The sequence below is a fragment of the Euprymna scolopes genome, chromosome 40 (genome assembly GCF_053919585.1).
Source record: "Euprymna scolopes isolate OS-2025 chromosome 40, ASM5391958v1, whole genome shotgun sequence".
Lineage (NCBI taxonomy): Eukaryota > Metazoa > Mollusca > Cephalopoda > Sepiida > Sepiolidae > Euprymna > Euprymna scolopes.
The window spans coordinates 14784504-14809503 of NC_136521.1; the positions used below are offsets into that span (position 1 = coordinate 14784504).

Below are 25000 nucleotides of genomic sequence, written 5' to 3' on the forward strand. Positions count from 1 at the left end.
TTATGTCGTTATCAGAGAATTGAGAAAATAAAAGTGCTGTGACGAGCATCATTGAACCAACGTGACTTTCATGGTGCCTTCCAGAAGTTGTTCGAGGGAGACTAGAATTTAAAGTGTGTACTATCAATAACAGGGTATGTAGAAAAAAATTTAGAAACTATCAATAAAAGTGTATATACGAAAAAAATTAGAAACTATCATTAAAAGTGTATCAACGAAAAAATTTAGAAACTATCAAAAAAAGTGTATAAACGAAAAAATTGAGAAATTATCAATAAAAGTGTATAAGCGAAAAAATTTAGAAACTATCAATAAAAGTGTATAAACGATAAAATTTAGAAACTATCAATAAAATTGTATAAACGAAAAAATTTAAAAACTATCAATAAAATTGTATAAACGAAAAAATTATTAAACTATCAATAAAAGTGTATAAACGAAAAAATTTAGAAACTTTCAATAAAAGTGTATAAACGAAAAAATTTAGAAACTATTAATAAAATTGTATAAACGATAAAATTTAGAAACTATCAATAAAAGTGTATATACGAAAAAATTAGAAACTATCAATAAAAGTGTATAAACGAAAAAATTTAGAAACTATCAATAAAGGTGTATAAACAAAAAAATTTAGAAACTATCAAAAAAATTGTATAAACAAAAAAATTTAGAAAGTATCAATAAAATTGTATAAACAAAAAAAATTAGAAACTATCAATAAAATTGTATAAACGATAAAATTTAGAAACTACCAATAAAATTGTATAAACGAAAAAATTTAGAAACTATCAATAAAATTGTATAAACGATAAAATTTAGAAACTATCAATAAAAGTGTATATATGAAAAAATTTAGAAACTATCAATAAAAGTGTATAAACGAAAAAATTTAGAAACTATCAATAAAGGTGTATAAACGAAAAAAATTAGAAACTATCAATAAAATTGTATAAACGAAAAAATTTAGAAACTACCAATAAAATTGTATAAACGAAAAAATTTAGAAACTATCAAAAAAATTGTATAAACGATAAAATTTAGAAACTATCAATAAAAGTGTATATATGAAAAAATTTTGAAACTATCAATAAAAGTGTATAAACGAAAAAATTTAGAAACTATCAATAAAGGTGTATAACCGAAAAAATTAGAAACTATCAATAAAATTGTATAAACGAAAAAATTTAGAAACTATCAATAAAATTGTATAAACAAAAAAAATTAGAAACTATCAGTAAAGGAGTATAAACGAAAAAATGTAGAAACTATCAATAAAAGTGTATAAACGAAAAAATTTAAAAACTATCAATAAAATTGTATAAACGATAAAATTTAGAAACTATCAATAAAAGTGTATAAACGAAAAAATTTAGAAACTATCAATAAAGGTGTATAAACGAAAAAATTTAGAAACTATCAATAAAAGTGTATAAACGAAAAAATTTAGAAACTATCAATAAAATTGTATAAACGAAAAAATTTAGAAACTATCAATAAAAGTGTATAAACGAAAAAATTTAAAAACTATCAATAAAAGTGTATAAACGAAAAAATTTAGAAACTATCAATAAAAGTGTATAAACGAAAAAATTTAGAAACTATCAATAAAAGTGTATAAACGAAAAAATTTAGAAACTATCAATAAAAGTGTATAAACGAAAAAATTTAGAAACTATCAATAAAATTGTATAAACGAAAAAATTTATAAATTATCAATAAAATTGTATAAACGAAAAAATTTAGAAACTATCAATAAAAGTGTATAAACGAAAAAATTATGAAACTATCAATAAAAGTGTATAAACGAAAAAATTTAGAAACTATCAATAAAGGTGTATAAACGAAAAAATTTAGAAACTATCAATAAAATTGTATAAACGAAAAAATTTAGAAACTATCAATAAAATTGTATAAACGAAAAAATTTAGAAACTATCAATAAAATTGTATAAACGAAAAAATGTAGAAACTATCATTAAAAGTGTATAAACGAAAAAAAGAATTAGAAACTTATGTAAGGTACCCTATTAACATTATTTTTTAAAAACTTTTTTAGTCCAGGCAACCAGAGACTACATAAATACAGGTAAGTAAAATTTTTACTTCTCTTTCTTCTAAAATTTGTATTTTAAAATCTATAGTAATTTGTTATGCCAACTAGATACTATCCCCGAGTGTCTAAGTTAGAAGTTCCCAAGCTTTTAACATGACCGCACATTACTGAGCTCTTTAAATTCAAACAAACGATTTATTACATTGCATAGGTGACGCAGAACACCGGAAAATATCGGATCCGGACAAAACCAAATTTAAATCGTATTTCTAGCGATGACTTCCGATCAAAGAATAAAGTCATGAAACAATGATTGAAATTGATTAAAAATATTTTAAATCGAAGATCAAAATAATAGACAAAAATTAAATTCCGATCAAGGAATGTGAGGGGAGTGATGTAAATATAAAATAAAATTCATAACAAATAAAAACAGACAGAGAGACCGAATAAACACACTTCTGTCACCGAAGCTCAATGTAATAATTCCAGAAGGGATACCGATTCGACTCGTTTGGTGAAGTCGGAAAAGCGTGTCAAGAATTCTATATTCGAAGCCGGCTGAATGGTACTTTTACCAGATTCGAAAGCTTGCTGATCAATGTCAGAATATTTTGGAAAATGATGAACTTTATTTTAAGGATTAATTTCTTTTTTGTTATTACTTAGCAAAATTTTCATATTTTTGCAAACTTTTGAAACAATATAATATTTCTATTAGTATCTCTTCGGTACTTTACGTGACCTCTGGAGTGTGCCTGGGTCTCAACTGATTCCAATGAATTTTTGCATGAACATTTGTAAAATTTTTATATCAAATTCTTTTGTTCACTATTCCATCTTCTTAAAATATTCTTCCAGCCTTAAAATTTTGGAAAGAAAACTTTGTTCCCTGGCTTGTAGACTTTAGTTATTTGCTTATTTTTATTGAGGCTTTCTTCGACGGAATAGACAATAACCTATCAAACATAGAGAGTATTTTTCTTGCAAACATTAACTCGGCAAGCGATAAACATGTATTCGAATTTGGCTTGATTCTGTCAACTGCCAAATTCTTTTGAATACTTATTTCTTTTGTGTCCTGCGATCAACCTTTTCCATTTGGCGGGATAATGTTCGAACGTTCTGTTCGAGTGTAAAAAGAAATTCTCCATAGCCGCGCAGGTTTTCGACTTTTATGAGGCAAGTGATGAATTAACAAATTGCATTTAGTAAATTTATTGAAAACAAAAAGTCTATTAAAACCGTTTAAAACAACTTAAGCGTACCCTCTCCCTCATATTGAGCCTAGTCATGGTCGTTTTTATGCGGGAAGGCACAGGTTACAATATGAGACATCTAGAATATCGGATACTTTTACTAACATATTTCTAAATTCATTTTAGGTTTGTTCATGTACTGCTAGATGTTGGTAGATGAAACTATCAGGCAAAGACAGATAACATGATAGCCGGCGAGAAATACTAGTCTTAGCAATGTATATATTGTATAGGATATTTGAATATATATATATATATATATATATATATATATATATATATATATATATATATATATATAGCTATGTATATTATACGCTGGTTATATAAGCTGACTGTATAACAGATTGTATTTGGTGCCGTGAGTAACAATAAGTTTTATAACGTTCTTCGTTAGTGTTTCTTTTTTTAACTTGCAACATCGTTTCGATTAGTTCATTTTTTTTAAAAACTTGTGAGCTCGTTTCAAATCCATTCGTCGCCACTGATATAATCCCTGGAAAAGGATATAGATCGTTTGAAGTAGCTAAGCGGCCTTGTATCTTTTTGTATAAAAATGGCCTAATTATTGTCATGTAACGTTTTGATATTGTATATATCTTCTTCAGCAACTGCGGTTATGATGGGATTTTCCAAACCAACAACCACAGCAACACCAATACCAACTACAATAACACCAACCACAACCACCACAACAATAGCAACAACAACGAAGATTACCACGACAGCAGCGCCAGCGTTATCAAGACAACCAGGTAAAAATAATTATAGCTAGATGCTAAACTCGTTGTTTTCCGAGGTTTTCACAGTTTTTTTTAATCGATTATAGAGCAATAGCTCTTCACATATTTAAGCCATTTGATAAGGTTGGAATAAAGATCTACTTCACAAGATTTCCAGCTACTGAATCATTAAAAGTTTCCTCTCAACCATCTAATCCTTTTCTTTACTAGGTTCATTAAAATAGTTGTTGAGAGGCAGAAATCTGAAGTTCACAGTATTAACACTGATGTGTATTAAGGATCCATCCTGGGGCCCACCTATCTTCTACAATCTTCTGAATTATATTATTAGACCATTCATTGACATTTATGCAGACGACACTATCATCAGTAGCAACACTTAAAAAACCGGAAAAGAATAAGATTTTCCGATTCTTATTCTTCTGACCTTGAGCGTGTGGTATAATCGGGTAAAAAATGACTACCATCAATTAATTCAAAATCCAAGCTTCTATCTTTTCACTATCAGCACTCTACCCCACCTTTGTTCCTAATAAAAATAAATGTCTCACGTCTTGAAGAAGCACTCTGCTGTGACAATCTTCTGAGGCTGACCTTCAGTCCTGACCTAAAATGGATGAATTACATCAAAACTGTTGCTAAGGTAGCTGGAAAAAATGGTTACATCATTCTACCGCTCCAAAAAGTATAACACTCCCGACACAATCCTCTACCCATACAAGAGCCAAATACGTCCTAAGATGGAGCACTGTAGCCACGTCTGGGCAGAGGCATCTAAGAGTACCTATTTAGTATGCCTCCCCACGGGACAGAGTTAGACACCAGGGTCGTTTTTTAACGTGGAGAAAAGGTACAAAAATAAAAAAATTGTCTCAGTCGTGAAGGATTGATCCTCCACCGAAAGAGAACAAGAAATGGAAGTGCAGCATCTGAAGAACAGATGCTACACTTAGATCTTGACCAGGTATTTATTTGCTCCCTCACCGAACAAATTAGGCACAAGGCCGATTTTTAATGTGAGGAGTGAAGGGGAAATGGGGACCAACTCCCCGCGGAGTAGGGGAGCTAGATAGTGACAATTGGTATGAAGGGTTGCCCCTACAGTGACCAAGGACTTATCTGTGGGGTCGCCCCCACATAGGGTCTTTGCTTGCAGTATCTGCCGGAACAGATGGTATTTATTTGCTCCCCCACCGAGCAAATTAGGCACAAGGCCAATTTTTAATGTGAGGGGTGAAGGGAAGGAGAAGGGAAAAAGGGGACCAGCTCCCGAGAGGTGGGAAATGGAAGCTGGTTAAAGGTCAGGTATGTGGGGTTTCCCCCACATCTGGTCTTTGCTTGCAGTATCTGCCGGAACAGATGGTATTTATTTGCTCCCCCACCGAGAAAATTAGGCACAAGGCCGATTTTTAATGTGAGGAGTGAAGGGAGGGGGAAGGGAAAAAGGGTGCCAGCTCCCGAGAGGTGGGAAATGGGAGCTGGTTAATGGTCAGGCATGTGGTCTTTGCTAGTCATAGCTAGTGAGGATGAAGGGGAAATGGGGACCAACTCCCCGGGGAGTAGGGGAGTTGGATAATGACAATTGGTATGAAGGGTTGCCCCTACATTGACCAAGGTCTTATATGTGAGGTTGCCCACACATATGGTCTTTGCTTGCAGTATCTGCCGGAACAAATGGTATTAATTTGCTCCCCCACCGAGCAAATTAGGCACAAGGCCGATTTTTAATGTGAGGAGTGAAGGGAGGGGGAAGGGAAAAAGGGGACCAGCTCCCGAGAGGTGGGAAATGGGAGCTGGTTAATGGTCAGGCATGTGGGGTTGCCCCCACATCTGGTCTTTGCTAGTCATAGCTAGTCATAGCTTGCAGCATCTGCCGGAACAGATGGTATTTATTTGCTCCCCCACCGAGCAAATTAGGCACAAGGCCGATTTTTAATGTGAGGAGTTAAGGGGAAATGGGGACCAACTCCCCGGGGAGTAGGGGAGCTGGATAGTGACAATTGGTATGAAGGGTTGCCCCTACATTGACCAAGGTCTTATATGTGGGGTTTCCCCCACATATGATCTTTGCTTGCAGTATCTGCCGGAACAGATGGTATTTATTTGCTCCCCCACTGAGCAAATTAGGCACAAGGCCGTTTTTAATGTGAGGTAAAAACCAGCTCCCCTAAAAGTAGGCAAAAAGGGGGCACTCTGGTTACCAAAAATAATAATTGTCCCAGTATAGAGGGTTTCCCCTCCATTGACTGGTACAAATTATCTTAAGTGCAGCATCTGCCGGAACAGATGGTATTTATTTGCTCCCCCACCGAGCAAATTAGGCACAAGGCCGATTTTTAATGTGAGGAGTGAAGGGAGGGGGAAGGGAAAAAGGGGACCAGCTCCCGAGAGGTGGGAAATGGGAGCTGGTTAATGGTCAGGCATGTGGGGTTGCCCCCACATCTGGTCTTTGCTAGTCATAGCTAGTCATAGCTTGCAGCATCTGAAGAACAGATGCTACACTTTGATCTTGACCAGAAGGCCAAACTTTCTTTTTTTTGACAGGATACTAAACTAGCTTCGAAATTCATTTTCATCTCCCCGTTTCCTCCTTCTCACTGAATATACATTTCAAGTCTTTCCCTGCTCTATCGTTATTTTCATGGCAGGTGCTCGACTATCACCCGTAAAACATTCGCAACAAATACCGTCTAACTATGACAACTACCAACAAGTCTTCCCTACCCTCTATTACTACCTACAGCTAAACGAAAATTTTATGAGCAACGTTTTTTTTCTTAGAACTATCAGTCTCTAGAATACAATACTGTGGGACTGCTTCCCACCTGATTATAACGTAGTCGTTTTCAAGTGAAATATAAGCAAGTACTTGTTGAGTTGTCCTCTTAAAAAATTAAACCCAACCTATATTCCATCATTATCGATCAACACAATATTGTCTCACCGGCTGCATTACACTCATTGACACTAGTCATCGAGTTACCCTCGGGCCTTGATAAGCGATAAGCCCCTAATAAAAAAGTTTTCCTTTATTTTGCTAATGAAAATGAATTTCCATGTCATTAATGAAGCAAACTGGATGCACGTACGTTCACATTTATTGTTTAGATTATTATTTTATTGCACAATTATTTATGTTTTATTATCAAGTATTAAGCCTCCTCTTTTTTGCTCATAAAAATATTTGCATACGCCATTTGTCATTGCTCTTTATTTTATAATCAGTAATTGGTAAGATTAAGCATTCCTTTTAATTATAAAGATGTTTCGGACTATTGTTCTCATCTTAAATGTCATTTTCACAAGATTTCAGTCATTGTGACCTCCTGCCTTCTTTAGGTGTATCTGGTCGAACTCGGGAATGTTTCTGTCGAATTTGAGAATCTGGACCCGTAGCTCAGTGGTTAAATTAATTAGAAAAAACAATTGTAAAAGTCATATTCTCCTGACTGATTGAATGGTTCAATTCTCATCGTGGGCGACCGAAAATTGTGCTAATTACTTCGGACATTATCCATTAATAGCCGATGAAACAAGAGCATGCTATTCCCGTAAAGTAAATAAAGAATTCCGTTCGAAATCTCGTGCAGATTCTCGAATTCGACAGAAATATTCCCAAGTTCGACAAAATACATATGAAGAAGGTCGGAGGTAACATTGATCAAAACATTGTGAAAATGACACTCAAGATGAGAACAATAGTCCGAAGTATGCTAATAATTCAAATAAACAATCCTCATCTCAAATTTTCAGAAACGTAAGCTTTCTTTTTTTTTTTCATAAATATAAAATCGTATGTGTGATTATATATTTTTTATTATTAAGTATTAAGTTTATGCTTCCTCTTTTTTTTCTCATTAAATTATTTGCATAGTCCTCTCTTTTTGCTTTCTGTATTATAATCAGTAATTAGTAAGATTAAGCCTCCTTAATTTTTTTCTATGAATATAAATTCGCATGTGCGATTATTAAAGCAAGCCAGACACACGTAGGTTCATTTTCTTATATAAATTATTATTTTATTGCAGCGATAATCGTGAAACCTTCTGAATGTGATATAAAGTTGTGCGTGAGCCGAACATCTGACTGCTTCAATGAAACAAAAGTGCTTCTATTGAAGGACTCACGAGCAGGTATTCGACTGTTTTTCTTGTTACCGTTCTGAATTAAAAATTCATTTGAATTTCTTCCCTTTGTCAACCAAATTCTTTTAAAACGTAAGAAACCACGGCGAAAACTACAAAAACAACCACAGACCATCTATGGAGCAGTAACCTTTCTCCTTTCTTTTCCAAGATGGCGACCAACATGCCTGACGAAGATCGAAGTCTACATCGACCGAAATGTTGCACATTGTCTATTCACATTACATTTAAACGTCTGCGTGGTTAGTACAGTAAGAGAAGCAGGAAACGGGGAGGGGATTCCAAAGTCTAGCTGTTCAAGGATAGAAACTATTAGAGTAGACGGCTTTCCGGCATCTAAGGACCTCAATAGTAAAGGGGAGGGATTTTGCTGAATGTCGGGTGAGTCGAGAATATTTATGACAAGGGGTCACGAGTGCTACAAGATCATCAGAACACATTCCATTAAAGTTTGTAAAACAGATATAGGGATGCGACATTGCCACGGTGGGACAAGGGTCGGACCCTTGCCAATAGTGCGGGATCTATTAGATATCATACTCTTTTTTAGACTATGTCTAAGAGTGAAAGACAAGTGGCAAATGCTCCAACTCAAACGTGGCATAATATTCTATGCATGCGAGACTTGTGACCTTTTAAATATATAGGATACTCACTGACATGAGGAATTGTTTAGCACGATAAATACAACACTTTAAATATACTTTCTGTATTAAATGTAATAGTTATTTAAGTATTTCAACTTATAATCTTATGGAGAAAATCCAGTCCCCCAATAAGGGACACTTTGGATAGGAACAAAATTTTTTTTAATTCTCAGTCATGAAGGATTTCTTCTCCACCTGCCGAGGACAGAAAAGGTGAATTCTAGTATAAGAACAGATACTACACTGTGATCTTGTCCCGAAAGTCAACAATTGTTTGTGTTTTATGTTTCTTTGTTTGTTCCCTAAATTCATAATTCAGTTTTATTAGTATTAGATTCTATATTGCTTTCAAATGACGTTACTTTACATAGACACAATTTATATTTTATCTCTTCTATCTTATATATATATATATATATATATATATATATATATATATATATATATATATATTTATATTTATATATATAAAATGAACTCATTTTTTTCCCGCCTGGCTTTGACCTTAATAGGATTAGGAATCTAGACATTTTATGCAGATGTACTCTGCACAAATTGCATCACGATGTCTAAGGTGTATTATAGGCATATTAGCTATCCAATAACTCGCAGATCGGCGCTTCCTATATTATATCTGGTCATCTCTCTCTAAAAAAGGACGAACGCCGATTTACGTTTTCATAAAAACTGGACTGCAATTTACGTGAAACGCACCTCGCTAACTTTTACGTTGGTTAAAAAATAAAGACAAACACAAACCACAAAACTTTACATTTTCTTACAGTGCATTAAAAGTTATGATACTTCAATTCCGTTTTATTTCGCATTCTTCGGCAAATATTTTTGGGTGGGGGGAGATTCCATATATCTTCCTCAGCTTTTCGTTTTGTCGATCTTCCCCTTTCTCTAATTTATTTCTTCTCTCTTTCCGTGCTTCCTCTTCTTTTTGGCAAGTTCATCATCGTTCCTCTCCATTTTTATTTAATTTTTTATTTATTTATTTTATACACTTTCCTCTGTTTTTGTTTCTACGAAATTTACCTTTTTTATATATGTCTCCTCTCTTCCCGTTTTCCCTCTTCTTTCGGCAAGTTTAACATCGACTGGAGATAAATAAGGACGAACGCCGGCACTAGGAACCCATTTTTTTTTTTTTTTAGATTCTTCCCTTTTCCCATCTTTTTTTGGGTTTGAATCGTCCGTCTCACGTTCGTATATAGCAACATATTTGCTGGGTAGATTTCGGGGTGCTCGGGTGCTCGCACAGTGAGGATGGGGATTCTTCCATTACACCAACTCCAGCTACAGCTAGTATTGAATAAAGTTCGGGTACAGCTAGTATTGAATAAAGTTCGGGTACAGCTAGTATTGAATAAAGTTCGGGTACAGCTTGTATTGAATAAAGTTCGGGTACAGCTTGTATTGAATAAAGTTCGGGTACAGTTAGTATTGAATAAATTTCGGGTACAGTTAGTATTGAATAAATTTTGGGTACAGTTAGTATTGAATAAAGTTCGGGTACAGTTAGTATTGAATAAATTTTGGGTACAGTTAGTATTGAATAAATTTTGGGTACAGTTAGTATTGAATAAATTTTGGGTACAGTTAGTATTGAATAAAGTTCGGGTACAGTTAGTATTGAATAAAGTTCGGGTACAGTTAGTATTGAATAAATTTTGGGTACAGTTAGTATTGAATAAATTTTGGGTACAGTTAGTATTGAATAAATTTTGGGTACAGTTAGTATTGAATAAATTTTGGGTACAGTTAGTATTGAATAAGTTTTGGGTACAGTTAGTATTGAATAAATTTCGGGTACAGTTAGTATTGAATAAATTTTGGGTACAGTTAGTATTGAATAAATTTTGGGTACAGTTAGTATTGAATAAATTTTGGGTACAGTTAGTATTGAATAAATTTTGGGTACAGTTAGTATTGAATAAATTTTGGGTACAGTTAGTATTGAATAAATTTTGGGTACAGTTAGTATTGAATAAAGTTCGGGTACAGTTAGTATTGAATAAATTTCGGGTACAGTTAGTATTGAATAAATTTTGGGTACAGTTAGTATTGAATAAATTTTGGGTACAGTTAGTATTGAATAAATTTTGGGTACAGTTAGTATTGAATAAATTTTGGGTACAGTTAGTATTGAATAAATTTTGGGTACAGTTAGTATTGAATAAATTTCGGGTACAGTTAGTATTGAATAAATTTTGGGTACAGTTAGTATTGAATAAATTTTGGGTACAGTTAGTATTGAATAAAGTTCGGGTACAGTTAGTATTGAATAAAGTTCGGGTACAGTTAGTATTGAATAAATTTTGGGTACAGTTAGTATTGAATAAATTTTGGGTACAGTTAGTATTGAATAAATTTTGGGTACAGTTAGTATTGAATAAATTTTGGGTACAGTTAGTATTGAATAAATTTTGGGTACAGTTAGTATTGAATAAATTTCGGGTACAGTTAGTATTGAATAAATTTTGGGTACAGTTAGTATTGAATAAATTTTGGGTACAGTTAGTATTGAATAAATTTTGGGTACAGTTAGTATTGAATAAAGTTCGGGTACAGTTAGTATTGAATAAATTTTGGGTACAGTTAGTATTGAATAAATTTTGGGTACAGTTAGTATTGAATAAATTTTGGGTACAGTTAGTATTGAATAAAGTTCGGGTACAGTTAGTATTGAATAAATTTCGGGTACAGTTAGTATTGAATAAATTTTGGGTACAGTTAGTATTGAATAAATTTTGGGTACAGTTAGTATTGAATAAATTTTGGGTACAGTTAGTATTGAATAAATATTGGGTACAGTTAGTATTGAATAAATTTTGGGTACAGTTAGTATTGAATAAATTTCGGGTACAGTTAGTATTGAATAAATTTTGGGTACAGTTAGTATTGAATAAAGTTCGGGTACAGTTAGTATTGAATAAATTTTGGGTACAGTTAGTATTGAATAAATTTTGGGTACAGTTAGTATTGAATAAATTTTGGGTACAGTTAGTATTGAATAAAGTTCGGGTACAGTTAGTATTGAATAAATTTCGGGTACAGTTAGTATTGAATAAATTTTGGGTACAGTTAGTATTGAATAAATTTTGGGTACAGTTAGTATTGAATAAATTTTGGGTACAGTTAGTATTGAATAAATTTTGGGTACAGTTAGTATTGAATAAATTTTGGGTACAGTTAGTATTGAATAAATTTCGGGTACAGTTAGTATTGAATAAATTTTGGGTACAGTTAGTATTGAATAAATTTTGGGTACAGTTAGTATTGAATAAAGTTCGGGTACAGTTAGTATTGAATAAAGTTCGGGTACAGTTAGTATTGAATAAATTTTGGGTACAGTTAGTATTGAATAAATTTTGGGTACAGTTAGTATTGAATAAATTTTGGGTACAGTTAGTATTGAATAAATTTTGGGTACAGTTAGTATTGAATAAATTTTGGGTACAGTTAGTATTGAATAAATTTTGGGTACAGTTAGTATTGAATAAATTTTGGGTACAGTTAGTATTGAATAAATTTTGGGTACAGTTAGTATTGAATAAATTTTGGGTACAGTTAGTATTGAATAAATTTCGGGTACAGTTAGTATTGAATAAAGTTCGGGTACAGTTAGTATTGAATAAAGTTCGGTTTCATTATTAATCGAATTGGTTCCTTTCTTTTATTTTTAAAATGTTTTAATGCTCGTTTTAAAAGTGCAATAGTATCGACAGTGACAGTTTGACAAATCTTGCCTACATTGCTTACAGGCATTTTTCAATTAACAGGCCTTCTATATCTCGGTGGCCGTGGTAATGGCAATACGAGATTTCAGAAGTATTATATCTGAATTACGATGTGCCTTCAATAAGTTTCCAGACTTTTAGTGTACAATTTTAAATTGTCGTAGACGGTTGAAAATTCAGTATGTTATTGCTGTAAATCTTACAACAAATTTTTATGATTTCAGGTTAAAATGAACAACTGAAATGCACATTACTAACGACTGATTGTCACAGATGGTGAATTTCAAAAATGCAATCTGGATGTGAGGACACTTTTAAAGAACGATATGCATTAAAATTATGTTTTTAACTTGAAAAATACCACATAAACGTATGGAATGTTTCAGACTGCATTTGGACCATCTTGCATAAATCGAGTATCAGTTTTTGAGTGGCATAACAAATTCAAAGAAGGCAAAGAGTCTGTAAGAGATGGTGAGAGGTGTGGGTCGAGTAAAGAAGTCAGAACACCAGCATTGATTGGCCAAATAAAGAATTTCATGGATAAGGACCGTCGTATGTCTATAGAGACAATAGATGCATAGTTTGATGTTATGTGGCAATTATAAGCACAATAATTCACGGGGAACTGAAGATGCGGAATATTTGTGCGAAGTTTGTCCCAAGTAGGCTCAGGGAAGATTAGAAAAAGAGTAGACAATTGAGAAATAAAAGGCTGTGAAAAAAATGATTGACATTCTCACACAAGAGAGGCCTTCCAGAAGTTGTTGGTAAAACAAGTGCATTGACACCGGAGGAAATTACTTCGAAGAGACTAGAGTTTCATGTGTGTACTATTAATAAAGTGCCTATACGAAAAAGTAAAAAAAAAAAATACTTATAAAGGTACCTCGTAGTAATGGTGATCCGAGATTTCTGGAGTATTCTCTTGGATTATATCCGGACTATTGTGATCTCTGATTTCGTCCGAGTCACTATTCTGATCAACAATTAGCAGATGAGAACTTTTTCAATGCAGTAAGACTCATTGGTTGCACTGATCAGTCTTCCATTCCCGGCAGGTGCTTGTTAGTTCCTCTCACATCAGGGTTGATATGATGTCGCCTCGCTGGTCGTTCGCTCGCTAAGAAAAAGAAAATAGTAATTCACAACTCGCCTTCTGGTAAGAAGGCAACTCAATTTACAGAGAAAAGAAAGCAAACTCATCTTCTTTCTAGTCTACTGATTTATTTTCAAATAAAAAGGTAAATATGTATATATATACAATTGCTCTTTTACAGCTCACAAGTAATGAGTTCATATAAGTCAACGATTAACCTTTAGGTCTTCTCTCTTTCTTTCTTTCTTAGCAGTGCAATGTAAATGATACGGGGCATCGGGGAAAGAGGAGAGTAAGTGATTACTCTCAACTTTTAACTTCCAACTTCGAAATCGAACTCTCAATCTAATGACTGACTGTCTGACTCTCGTTTTTCGGTTTCGCACATGATTATATAGTTCGGTGCGGGGTAACGGGGGGGGGTTCCCTTCAGCCAATCGACCACGACAGTGTCACTTCCGCCATGTCTAGATTGGTCTCCTTTAGAATTCCCACACAATCGCACATGCAAAGGTTGCGAACTGTTTACCGGGCCTTCGAGGTAATACTTGTGATCTCTAGGTTCGGTGAGCTGTCCTCGGAGTGTAAACATTCATTCTCCAAAATATGAATTCTCATTATTGTACCAGCACACCGAATATGGTTTCGCTCAATCTTTAAAATAGCAGTGTTATTAATTGATAAAACAAAGATGGATAACACAAAGTCATGTATTATCTTGCTATTTTCTCTCAACAGGGATTTTTACTGTCGCACGGGCGCCGCATATTTAATAAAGAGTCACGTTTGCCCGTTTTGGGGAACTTAACTGCCCTTTGGGTCGGTGATGTCATACTATGTGAATAAAAAATACTTATTATTTTGTTCCTGTGTCTTAAATAAATCGTTAGAGTGCGTAATCTTTTCGTATTTTTTCAGGCGTTGAAATCTACGGGTATCCCAAAGAAATATCCAATGTTACTTGCGTGGACAATCTTTACAGAATGACTTTAAAATCGAGGCGCATGAATTTGGAAATTACTCCGGCCTTTGTCAAAATTAACAGGAAAAAATACGATGTGACACAGCAGCCAAATATCAATTATACTTTTAAGAAATTCTTCAAATTGACTGCCTTCTTCGACCGGTCCAAGCAACGGGAGACGTTAAGTCTGCAGTTCATTCTCAAAGATCATCTTAAAAAAGCCAAGGGGATTTACGGTAAGCTTTTTTTTCTTTGCTGTTATCTTATACATTTCAACTGAGTTTTTTCTGCCCAATATTTAGTCATACATTTTGACCGGTGTTCGAGCGAAAAATACCCCTTTTTATTTTCGGCCGGTTCGATTTTGGCAGATTAAAAAAAAAAATATTTTGCTCGATATGATTGGTAATGAGATCTCTTCTAACATCCGTTATGTCCAAGAAACAGGGTTCATTGTCGAGGTCTTTCATAAGCCGAAGTTCCTTATTTTTTTAGCTTAAAGCTTCTTCTGAGAAACAGGAGATGGAATCTCATATGAAATGCCCCGAAAACTGGGAAAAGTGTAAAACCTTTAGATCTGAGGGAGATAATTGCTACAATTATATAAAAAGAACTTTGTGTGTGTGTGTTCATTCACTATGGACTCCAAAATGGCTGCACTGATTTTTATGAAATTCAAGAAAAATGTACTTCATGTGCCTGGCAGTAATCTTAGATAGGTTTTGCATCGGAATGTCTTCGATAAGTATCGATCATCGATAATTGGAAAAATCCGATACAAAAATAAGTAGGCGATTTTGATCAAAGTTAACACCTTATACAGCCTAACATCACAAGTGCATTTAGGAAGCAGAAAGGCCTGGCATATAAAATCAAAAGTAGGTTCTTTGATATGACAGGGGCGCGTTCGAAATGAATGTTTCTGTTTAAATCACAACTGAATCATGATACTTGACGTTTTTTATTTTAAGCTTTAATTCAAGCCATCAACACAGCACATTCAGAAAGGCTAGGCATGAAAATTCAGCAGTAGGTTGTTTGGTATGACAGAGGTGCGTTTGAAATGAATGTTTCTATTTAGAGCACAATTTAACCATGATACTTGACTTTTTCATTTTAAACTTAAATTGAAGCCATTATAAAAATAATTATAAAAACTCAACATCAGGTTCTCTACAGTGCAATGTTCCCTAAGTTCACAATATATTGTGAACTTAGTCACTACGGGGAGGCATGTGACGCTTTCTGTCGTTGTAGTGCGATGGGGCTCCAATTAGAGCAGGCAATCAATTGATTTGGTTGAAAAAAAAAATGGACGATCTCCCTGATATCGATGACAATATAATTTTGGTAGGGTGAAACATTCAATCCCGGGAAACTTCTGGTCTCCCTGCTAGTCTCTCAATAGACAACAAGACAGTCGAAAAAAAAACACGAATATTTTGTGTTCATTAGCTTAATAATTTTAGAATCTTCATCTGCGATTATTATAATAAGCATAGGAAAAACAACATATGCATTTGGTTGGTTGGTTGTTTTTGTTTTACGGTATATCAATCCTTTTAAGGTTATTTAATGCTAAATCCAGTCATTTTAAGAAAAAGTTTTAATAGAGTATATTTATTTTTTTTCAAGTCAGTTTTTACTTAACACATAGTTGGGACCGTAACAGGTACTACCACTCCAGGTCAGTGGACCTGGAAGCAATAGCAATTAAAGGGTGGCTTCACACTTCCCAAAGCCCACAAGCTGGGACCTCACCATTGGATATAGTTTAAGCTCATATCCAGGATGCATATGGACGTCTAAAAGAAAATATATGAAGCAGGTAGGACATATCAGCATCTCTGGAATTAAACTTTAAAATAAATTGATAGTTTGTAGTGTTGTAACATTTACTATATTGGCAGAGCACTAGAGAAAATTACCAAATACGAAATAACTTAGAAAGCTTTATGCAGATCTTTAAAATTTATTTTTAAACGCCAACATCAATATATTACATATGAAAAATCCCCTGTGGAATTTCCACGGGCCCCGTTATTTATTTATTAATTTATTATTTATAAAATAGGAATCTACGGACATGCATGATTCGTCAGAGTAGCTTGACTGTTTCTATGAATCGAACCTCTGACCATACGTATTAGAGTCTACTGCGTTATCCGTTACGCCATGAATTCTAGATAATATCACGTGTGTTTTTTTTATTGCTTTTTAACTTATATAGATTCCTTGTTGATTTAAAAAAATAATATAATACGGTTAATTAGCGTCTTTAAGCTTGAAGATCTTTTTTCATTATAAAATTGCCCAATATTTTTGTTGGACGTAAATAAATATTATTTATTAATTTACCCCTGACACAATCATTACCACTTACAGTTCAAATAATATTTGTTTACGTCCAAACTAATATAGACGATTTTCTACGGAAAATGATCTTACAGGTTGAAGATGCTAATAAACCGTATTATATTTAAAAAAAAATCGACAAGGAATCTATATAATTAAAAAGCGATAAAAAATCACACGTGATATTATCTAGAATTCATGGCATAACAGATAACGCAGTAGACGCTAATACGTATGGTCTGAGGTTCGATTCATAGAAACAGTTAAGCTACTCAGACGAAAGATTGAACCTCGAAGCATGCATGTCCGTAGATTACTATTTTATAAATAACTAGCGAGGAGTACCCGGCGTTGCCCGGGTGTTTGGAGGTGTGTGTGGAAACTCTGGGGGGGGGTTAAAAAAAAGTAAGTATAGGATCGAACCCGAACCCTTCAAGCAAAGTTGTAAATTAAAGTGTGAAAAAAAAAAAAAAGTGCGACGTTAACCATTGCCCCACCGCGAGATGCTAACGGAAACATGTTTGAATTTATTTAATTACTTGGATTTGGCAGGTGCCCGTTTTAATGAGTTAATGAGGTCAAGTTTGACTGCGGGATAGTATTTCATTTACTGCTGAACGCTTTTTTTTTTTTTTTTTTTTTTCCCCAAGATGTTATAGGAAAAAGACTAACCCACATGCGGCTTGCGACAAATGTTGAATATTTATCTTCCCGAAATCGAGCAAATTAAATAGACAGGTGAGCTTCGTTGTTAACTGTGAGATATTACGATTTATATGTGATATAAAAAGTTTTAAAAAGTTGTGAACTGACCGACCGCTTCTCTGAAAAAAAGCCTTTTGTAGACATACAGAAAAAGCGAACACACATACAAACATACATACATTTTCCCTTTTATATTTATAGATAAATTAGTAAATAAATAACGGGACCCGTGTAAATTCCACAGGGGACTTTTTCATATGTAATATATTGATGTTGGCATTCTGTAGATGTTCAGTGTAAATGGGGACGCTCTGATATTATTGCAGCTTTTATGATAAAACTGCAAAAAATATTTATCTAAGCTAGCACGAACGCCCGATAAAGCCCAGTCGTAAAGTACGCTTAAATATGATATTTTAATTCTTACAGATATTGAATATATTATTATAGAGTTAATGTTCTATCGATTTTTATATATTATAAAGTTGCGATTTCAAAAATAAAAAAATACATCCATATGACTTAAGCGCATTAGCTGGAATGCAGATCGAAATAAAAACTTATGAAATATATACACAGTGGCATACATAGTATATATAGTGACACAGAAAATAAAACACACACTATCCTATTACTATATAGATGCTTTGCTATGACAGTTTAAATGTTTTCAAGTTCCTTTCCATTTTCAAAGGGTTATGGGTTAAATTAATTGTATTTTTATCCTTGTAACAACGGAAAAACATTGATAAATTATAAAATCCGAAATGCATTATAGTGGAGGACATTCGCTTATAATCTTAAATAGGATTATAAAATTTTAAATAAAAAAGTAATTTTGGCCATATTTTTATTTAGTTGTTTTGTTTTACGGCATATCAACCGTTTTCGGGTTATTTAATGCCGAATCCAGTTATTTTGGAAATAGTATTCATGTTGTATCCAGTTATTTTGCAGAAGGTTTTTTTTTTTATTTATCAAGCCTTTTATATCTTCAATCGCTAGTTTGTAATGTTTGGTTGTAGTTGGTTTTGGTTGTTTTATAGTGGATTTTATCATTTTTGTTCCCTGCCCTGCAGAACATGAGTGTGTTTTTGCAATAGCATAGGGAAAGGGGTTGCAGTATTAATGTTTGGTAAATTTGAAATTAGGAAACTAGTCAGGAAGTGGGTGAGATAGAAAGAGAAAGGGGCAATGGAAAGAAGGAAAGGGGGATTAGGGTTAGAGTTTGTTTTTGCAGAACATAATTAAGTCTTACAAAAGGAAGTAGAAAAACAAAAAGCATCAATGTTAGGTGCATTTCACCTCAGGAAGCCAATATCTTCAGACAGCCTGAACCGGTAGCATCAGCTGGCGTTCGGGCTAAGGTCACAGTGCAGTATTTTAATAGTTTATTTATGTTGATATTTTATTTGTTACTTTTTGCATTTCTTATTTAAATAAATATTAGATTAATACAAAAATATATCATTCATTGTTTAAAGTACCATTGTTGTAAGAAATAATTATTAAGGTTATTATGTTATTGTAAGAAATAATTATTAAGCTTATTATGTTGTAAGAAATAATTATTAAGGTTATTATGTTGTAAGAAATAATTATTAAGGTTATTATGTGTAAGAAATAATTATTAAGGTTATTATGTTGTAAGAAATAATTATTAAGCTTATTATGTTGTAAGAAATAATTATTAAGCTTATTATGTTGTAAGAAATAATTATTAAGGTCATTATGTGTAAGAAATAATTATTAAGGTTATTATGTGTAAGAAATAATTATTAAGGTTATTATGTTGTAAGAAATAATTATTAAGGTTATTATGTTGTAAGAAATAATTATTTACGTTATTTTGTTGTAAGAAATAATTATTAAGGTTATTATGTTGTAAGAAATAATTATTAAGGTTATTATGTTGTAAGAAATAATTATTAAGGCTATTATGTTGTAAGAAATAATTATTAAGCTTATTATGTTGTAAGAAATAATTATTAAGGTTATTATGTTGAAAGAAATAATTATTAAGCTTATTATGTTTGTTATGTTTGACGCTCATCTTCGTCGCCAACTGTTATGTTTACAGGTTGAACCAAATAAGGCAATACAAATGAAGACTCAACAAAACAAAGGTAGATCAATAAGAAGTGTATTAGGAAAAGTATATTTACAGTATATTTACATAATGGTCGTCAAGTAAGAGAGTCTTGGTTGGAGAACATATCTGCTCTCGGCTCGGCCTTCGGTGGCTTCTGGTTAACACACACTGAGACTAACCGAGTCTTGCTATTTGTGTAATATTATCCACATATGTAAATGAGTGGGTGCCACCACAACAATACATATAACAAATGACAAAAATCTATATTCCAAATTTCATGATGTTGACCATCTTACAATTTATTCCTTCAATTACGTTGGCATTTGCATATGTAAATGAGTGGGTTCCACCACAATGTTGTTGTAAGAAATAATTATAAAGGTTATTATGTTGTAAGAAATAATTATTAAGGTTATTATGTTGTTGTAAGAAATAATTATTAAGGTTATTATGTTGTAAGAAATAATTATTAAGGTTATTATGTTGTTGTAAGAAATACGCTTTTTCAAAATATTAATATAGATTTTATTTATTTTTTACAGGTAAATATATGAGAAAGTTCAACTGTCACCTTCGACCGTCTGGAGAATTGCAGTTGGATCAAATGACTGAAACGTTTCGGATGGCCAGTTTTCAGAAAATAGATGGAAAGGGTCTTGACCAGTGTTATATCTAAAGAACTGTGAATGGTAATGCTTGTGTCAGCGGTAATGACGCCACAGGTTAAAATGGCACACGTAGAAAAATAAAAAATTGCACTCGTGGGAAAAATGTACTCGCTAAAAATCTAATCAAATGTTGATTAAATAAAAAGTTGAGTTGGAAATTCCATAAAGATTCACGAGTTTTAATATTTTTTAGCTGTTTATTTAAAGTCAGTAATTTACCTGACTCACATACGATAATACACTAGATAACTAAAGGTATTTTTTTCCTTTTCGGGGAGGAAGGTTAATAACCGTAGCTGTTCTGGCTGTTCGGTAGAAGCGTGCCCCCCCCCCTCGAAAAAAGTTAAAGTACTGTTGTTGTTTCTGTTGTTGCTGCTGCCCAACCCCTAAACTCCTCATCTTACGAACGGCTTTCGGAATAGACAGCTTCAAGCCCTCATGGTAAGAACGTATATCGGAATGTAAAGAATTGGTGGAGAGAAAAACTGTTTTAAATCTAACAATATATAAGCAATGGTAATGCAAGTAATGGGAAAAGACATGTGTAACTCTAAAGTGACCAAATGATTTATAGCAATGCGTGCTGATTGCATGTGTAAGTTTAAATGGAGTAAATGATGTATAATAATGTGTGACGATTGAACTGGCGTAGTGAATTAGGGCTGCGGTGTTCGTTTTTTGTATAGTTATGTATATTCTAGAATAATAGATAGTTATCGATGCAGCCAATGACAATAGGAGGACTGTTATGAGGGAGAAATCAGTATATTTGAATATGGAAGTGTACTGGTAGTTGTAAGTGTATGAGTGTGCAATCCAGTGTGTGCGATGTCAGATCCTATCTTTACATCATCAACGCTCTGATCCCCATCTGGCGTCAATTGAAATGGATGGCTCTCGTCTACGGGGTAGCTCCATGTTTTGATAAGCTTCTGGGCTTGATCTTTACTCCTGACCTGAAATGGAACACGTACATCAAGTCAGTTGCCAAGGTCGCTGGAAAAAATGGTAGGATCCTTCTACCGCTTCAGAAGATATCACACTGCTGATGCAATTTTCTATTTATATAAAAGTCAAGTACACCCAAGTATGGAGCACTGCTACCACATATGGTCAAGAGTTGCTATAAACGTCTATTCTGCCTTGACAGAGTACAAAATAGGCTTCATGGCTTAGTGGGGGATACCCTTTTCTCTTCCCAGCAACCTCTCTCCCATAGGAGAGACGTTGCGAGCCTGTCTTTGTTTTATCGTTATTTTCATGGCAAATGCTCGTCTGAGCTCCAATCTCTGTCCCCCCTCGCCAATCTTTCACGATAAACACCGTCTAGCTAAAACTACTGTCAAAAAGTTTCCCCACTGCTGTGCCAAAACCAAAACGTAGATTCCATGAACAAAGCTTCGTTCTTAGAAGTGCACGCCCGTGGAACTCTCTTCTGTATGCCTGTTTCCAACCTGACTACAACCTGGATGTCTTCAAGTCCAACATAAACAAATTCCTGATGAACCGCCCCCTTAAGTAAGACACTTTATTAGATCTCCAATACTTACGATTACTATGATACTATCCCATTGATTATTGTACACGCAATAACCCTTATCTCTGAGTGGCTTCCGGGTCTTGATAAAATGGTGACTACCTTGTAAAAAAAAGATCAATTATGGAATAGTGGTTATAGAAGTACCCAGTCCTGTTTAGGAAAGTGGGAGGACTTTTAAGTTGCAGGGGGAGATATTAGTTACTTCGTCTTTCGATCTTGACAATCGTGATGATGTCGCTCCTAGGAAATAAGATAAGATTTTATTATATCTAATAAATGTGTCTGTAACGGCGTTCATACGTTACATAAGATGGTGGGTAAAAGTTTAGACGAAATAAATTCGGATGTAGCAACTGTCATTGCAAACCTATTATAATTGTTCCAGAGGGGAATTTCTGCAATCAAATTATTATATAGATAAATAAACACTCGTTGGACCCACCCCCAGATTTTCTTGGCATATTTCTCAAGATAAAGATCATTTTATAGACTTATTTCATTGCAATTCATCGGATATATCTGCAACCAACTGGAGGCTCTCTGTACAGACTTTGCCAAGTGTTGGTTAAACCCCAAGTGGATATTTACGAAAATCCGGTGCACAATGCGCAACAGAACTTGCTGTGTGTGTGTGTGTGTGTGTGTGTGTGTGTGTGTGTGTGTGTGTGTGGCGCATATGAGGTGGGGAGTATAATAGATTAGCACCAGTTATTTTTGTGTATATGCAAGTAAAATGGATTAGCACCAGTTATGGATTTTGTGCATGTGTGTGTGTGTATGTATGGGTGGGTGTGCGCATGTGTACGGGAACATAATGGATTAGTACCAGCTATTTTAGATTGTTTCTTGTGTGTGTACGTGTGTGCGTGCGCATATGAGGTAGGGGTATAATAGATTAGCACCGGTTATTATTTGTGTGTATGCAAGTAAAATGGATTAGCACCAGTTATGGATTTTGTATGTGTGTGTATGGGTAGGTGTGTGCATGTGTAATGGATTATTACCAGCTATTTTAGATTGTGTGTGTGAGTGTGTGTGTGTGTGTGTGTGTGTGTGAGTACAATGGATTAGCACCGGTTATTTTGAGGATGCGTTTTCCATAGAAGTAAACCCTGACCAAATATTCAAAATAACATAGTATTTGCTGCCTAAATATAATAGCGTCGGTATGGCTAAGCATCACCAGCTTTTACGAGAAATAGTGCACCTTCTCCAAGTGATGTAACTTCAAGTAATAGAACGAAGTTGGGTACTCTACCAGACTATAGGAACTCTTTTCTGGAATCCAAGAAAATCAAGAGATCAACGGAAATATAATCTATAACATATCTTTACTAACTCTGTGATTGGGAAGTAAAGAAGAACTTTGATAGAATATTCAAATATGTGTTTCATATAGAGATTAAATGGTAAATATTCAGATTAGGTCCACCTCCACAATTTTCTTTTAAATAACGACATAAACAGGTTTTCGACTATGCTGAATACGAACACCGCATTGAAATTTTGCAGAAATAAGTAGTTATCGAGATATAAAAAGTTGTATTATGCATTGTATTCTTTGGCGGCCGTCTTTTTTTACTTGCGTGCGCGCACCATAAACAAATCTACTCATCTATGACTGACACTGCACGCGCGTAAAAAAGATGGCCGCCAAAGAATACAATGCATAATATAACTTTTTCAATGCGATTTTCGTATTCAGCATAGTCGAAAACCCATATATAAGGTGTCATTTAAAAGAAAATTGTGCAGGTGGACCTAATCTAAAAAAATACCGATTAAGTGTTAGCCCTAGGAAAGAGGCCTCTTGATTTCTGAGAACCTCGACTGAAGTTAAACGAAACACAAAGAATCAAACAATGTTCAGACTTTAATTTTCCTAAGGATCTCGATTTGTTAAAGATAAAGTTTCTAACAGAAAAACATACAAACAAACACCCCAACAAACGAAAGTCCGGTAAAACATAACCACCTTGTCGATTAATTTATTTATTGCGGACTATTATCGTCATCTTTATTAGTTGTTGTTTCAGGACATTTCGGTCAACTATACCTCTGGCATTCGTCATGTGGTAATCGCGACAGGTTAGGAACTCCGAATCTCCTAACTGCACTCTCAGCAATTACTGCCATCCATAGTTGTCGTCTCACCTGGATTTGGCCAAGTAAGCCTCTAGCCGGCTTTTGGGTAGGATTGAAACCACTATCTTTAGACAATTCTCACCTGGAACCGTTGAGAGATTCAAGGTCTCTACCCACTGCACCAAAAGAGCGATCAAGGCTGAATTTTTCGGTCTTATAAATCCACGTTTATTTATTATCTGATATTCCATGGTCGGGCCCGTACCAATGAATGACTGAATTCCAATTCAAAAATATATATACTCCTTGTTGATGTTTAAAAACACAAAACTTTGATTTGAAATATAAAATCAATCTTTATTTAACAGACATTTGAAAGCTGGGTTTTTGTCTTTTTTATTTCCGTTTTCCAGTAAGGGGGTTCGATTACAATTTGTGATCAACAGATATTAATCTACCAGTTGGTGTTCGATCTCTTCTTGAGGTAGCCGCTAATCTTGGAATGGGCAGCGACACGTTTCCACAGGCCCATCAGTTTGGGGTAGTTCTTCAACATGTTCTGGTCCTCCATCATTGGGTTCTCCAGGAAGCAGTACAGCATCATATCGCACAACATCATCTACAAAAACAACAAAATGTCGGCAGTACATTAGTAGAAATATGTTGCATCTTGTTATTGTTTAGCATATCATTTCCGCCCAACAACTTATAACGCACAGAACACTGATCAGTCTGTACTAAGATGCAGAAGACTAATTACAGGTACAGTGATATCTTGCTGGTAAGTGACAGTCTTAATTCATCATTTTCTGAATATATTTAACAAAAAATAAGAGATAATCTGCATACCTGATCACCCATAAAGAACTGGTTTCCACCATTACGCATTTCCAGGGA

At 34.0% G+C, this 25000-nt stretch overlaps 2 protein-coding genes across 11 annotated transcripts in view; one reads left to right on the top strand and one right to left on the bottom strand.

The window, feature by feature from the left end:
• The window catches only part of LOC145265386 (inter-alpha-trypsin inhibitor heavy chain H3-like), a 102694-nt gene extending 82049 nt beyond the window's left edge, over positions 1 to 20645 (top strand). For 6 of the 10 annotated variants that reach the window (XM_080121188.1, XM_080121190.1, XM_080121195.1 and 3 more), the window contains 5 exons: positions 2056 to 2085; positions 3920 to 4066; positions 8083 to 8187; positions 14610 to 14891; positions 20353 to 20645. In XM_080121188.1, the coding sequence (XP_079977314.1) occupies positions 2056 to 2085; positions 3920 to 4066; positions 8083 to 8187; positions 14610 to 14891; positions 20353 to 20486 (698 nt within the window). In that variant the 3' untranslated portion in view covers positions 20487 to 20645. The remainder of the gene's footprint in view (positions 1 to 2055; positions 2086 to 3919; positions 4067 to 8082; positions 8188 to 14609; positions 14892 to 20352) is intronic. The other 4 variants (XM_080121189.1, XM_080121192.1, XM_080121193.1 and 1 more) reach the window with 1 other exon arrangement.
• Positions 20646 to 24439: 3794 nt separating this feature from the next.
• The window catches only part of LOC145265388 (S-crystallin SL20-1-like), a 13355-nt gene continuing 12794 nt past the window's right edge, over positions 24440 to 25000 (bottom strand). The window contains exons 5-6 of the mRNA XM_080121198.1: positions 24953 to 25000; positions 24440 to 24722 (exon numbers count right to left, since the gene is read on the bottom strand). The exon at positions 24953 to 25000 is cut by the window's right edge and continues 60 nt beyond it. Of these exons, the coding sequence (XP_079977324.1) occupies positions 24558 to 24722; positions 24953 to 25000 (213 nt within the window). The 3' untranslated portion in view covers positions 24440 to 24557. The remainder of the gene's footprint in view (positions 24723 to 24952) is intronic.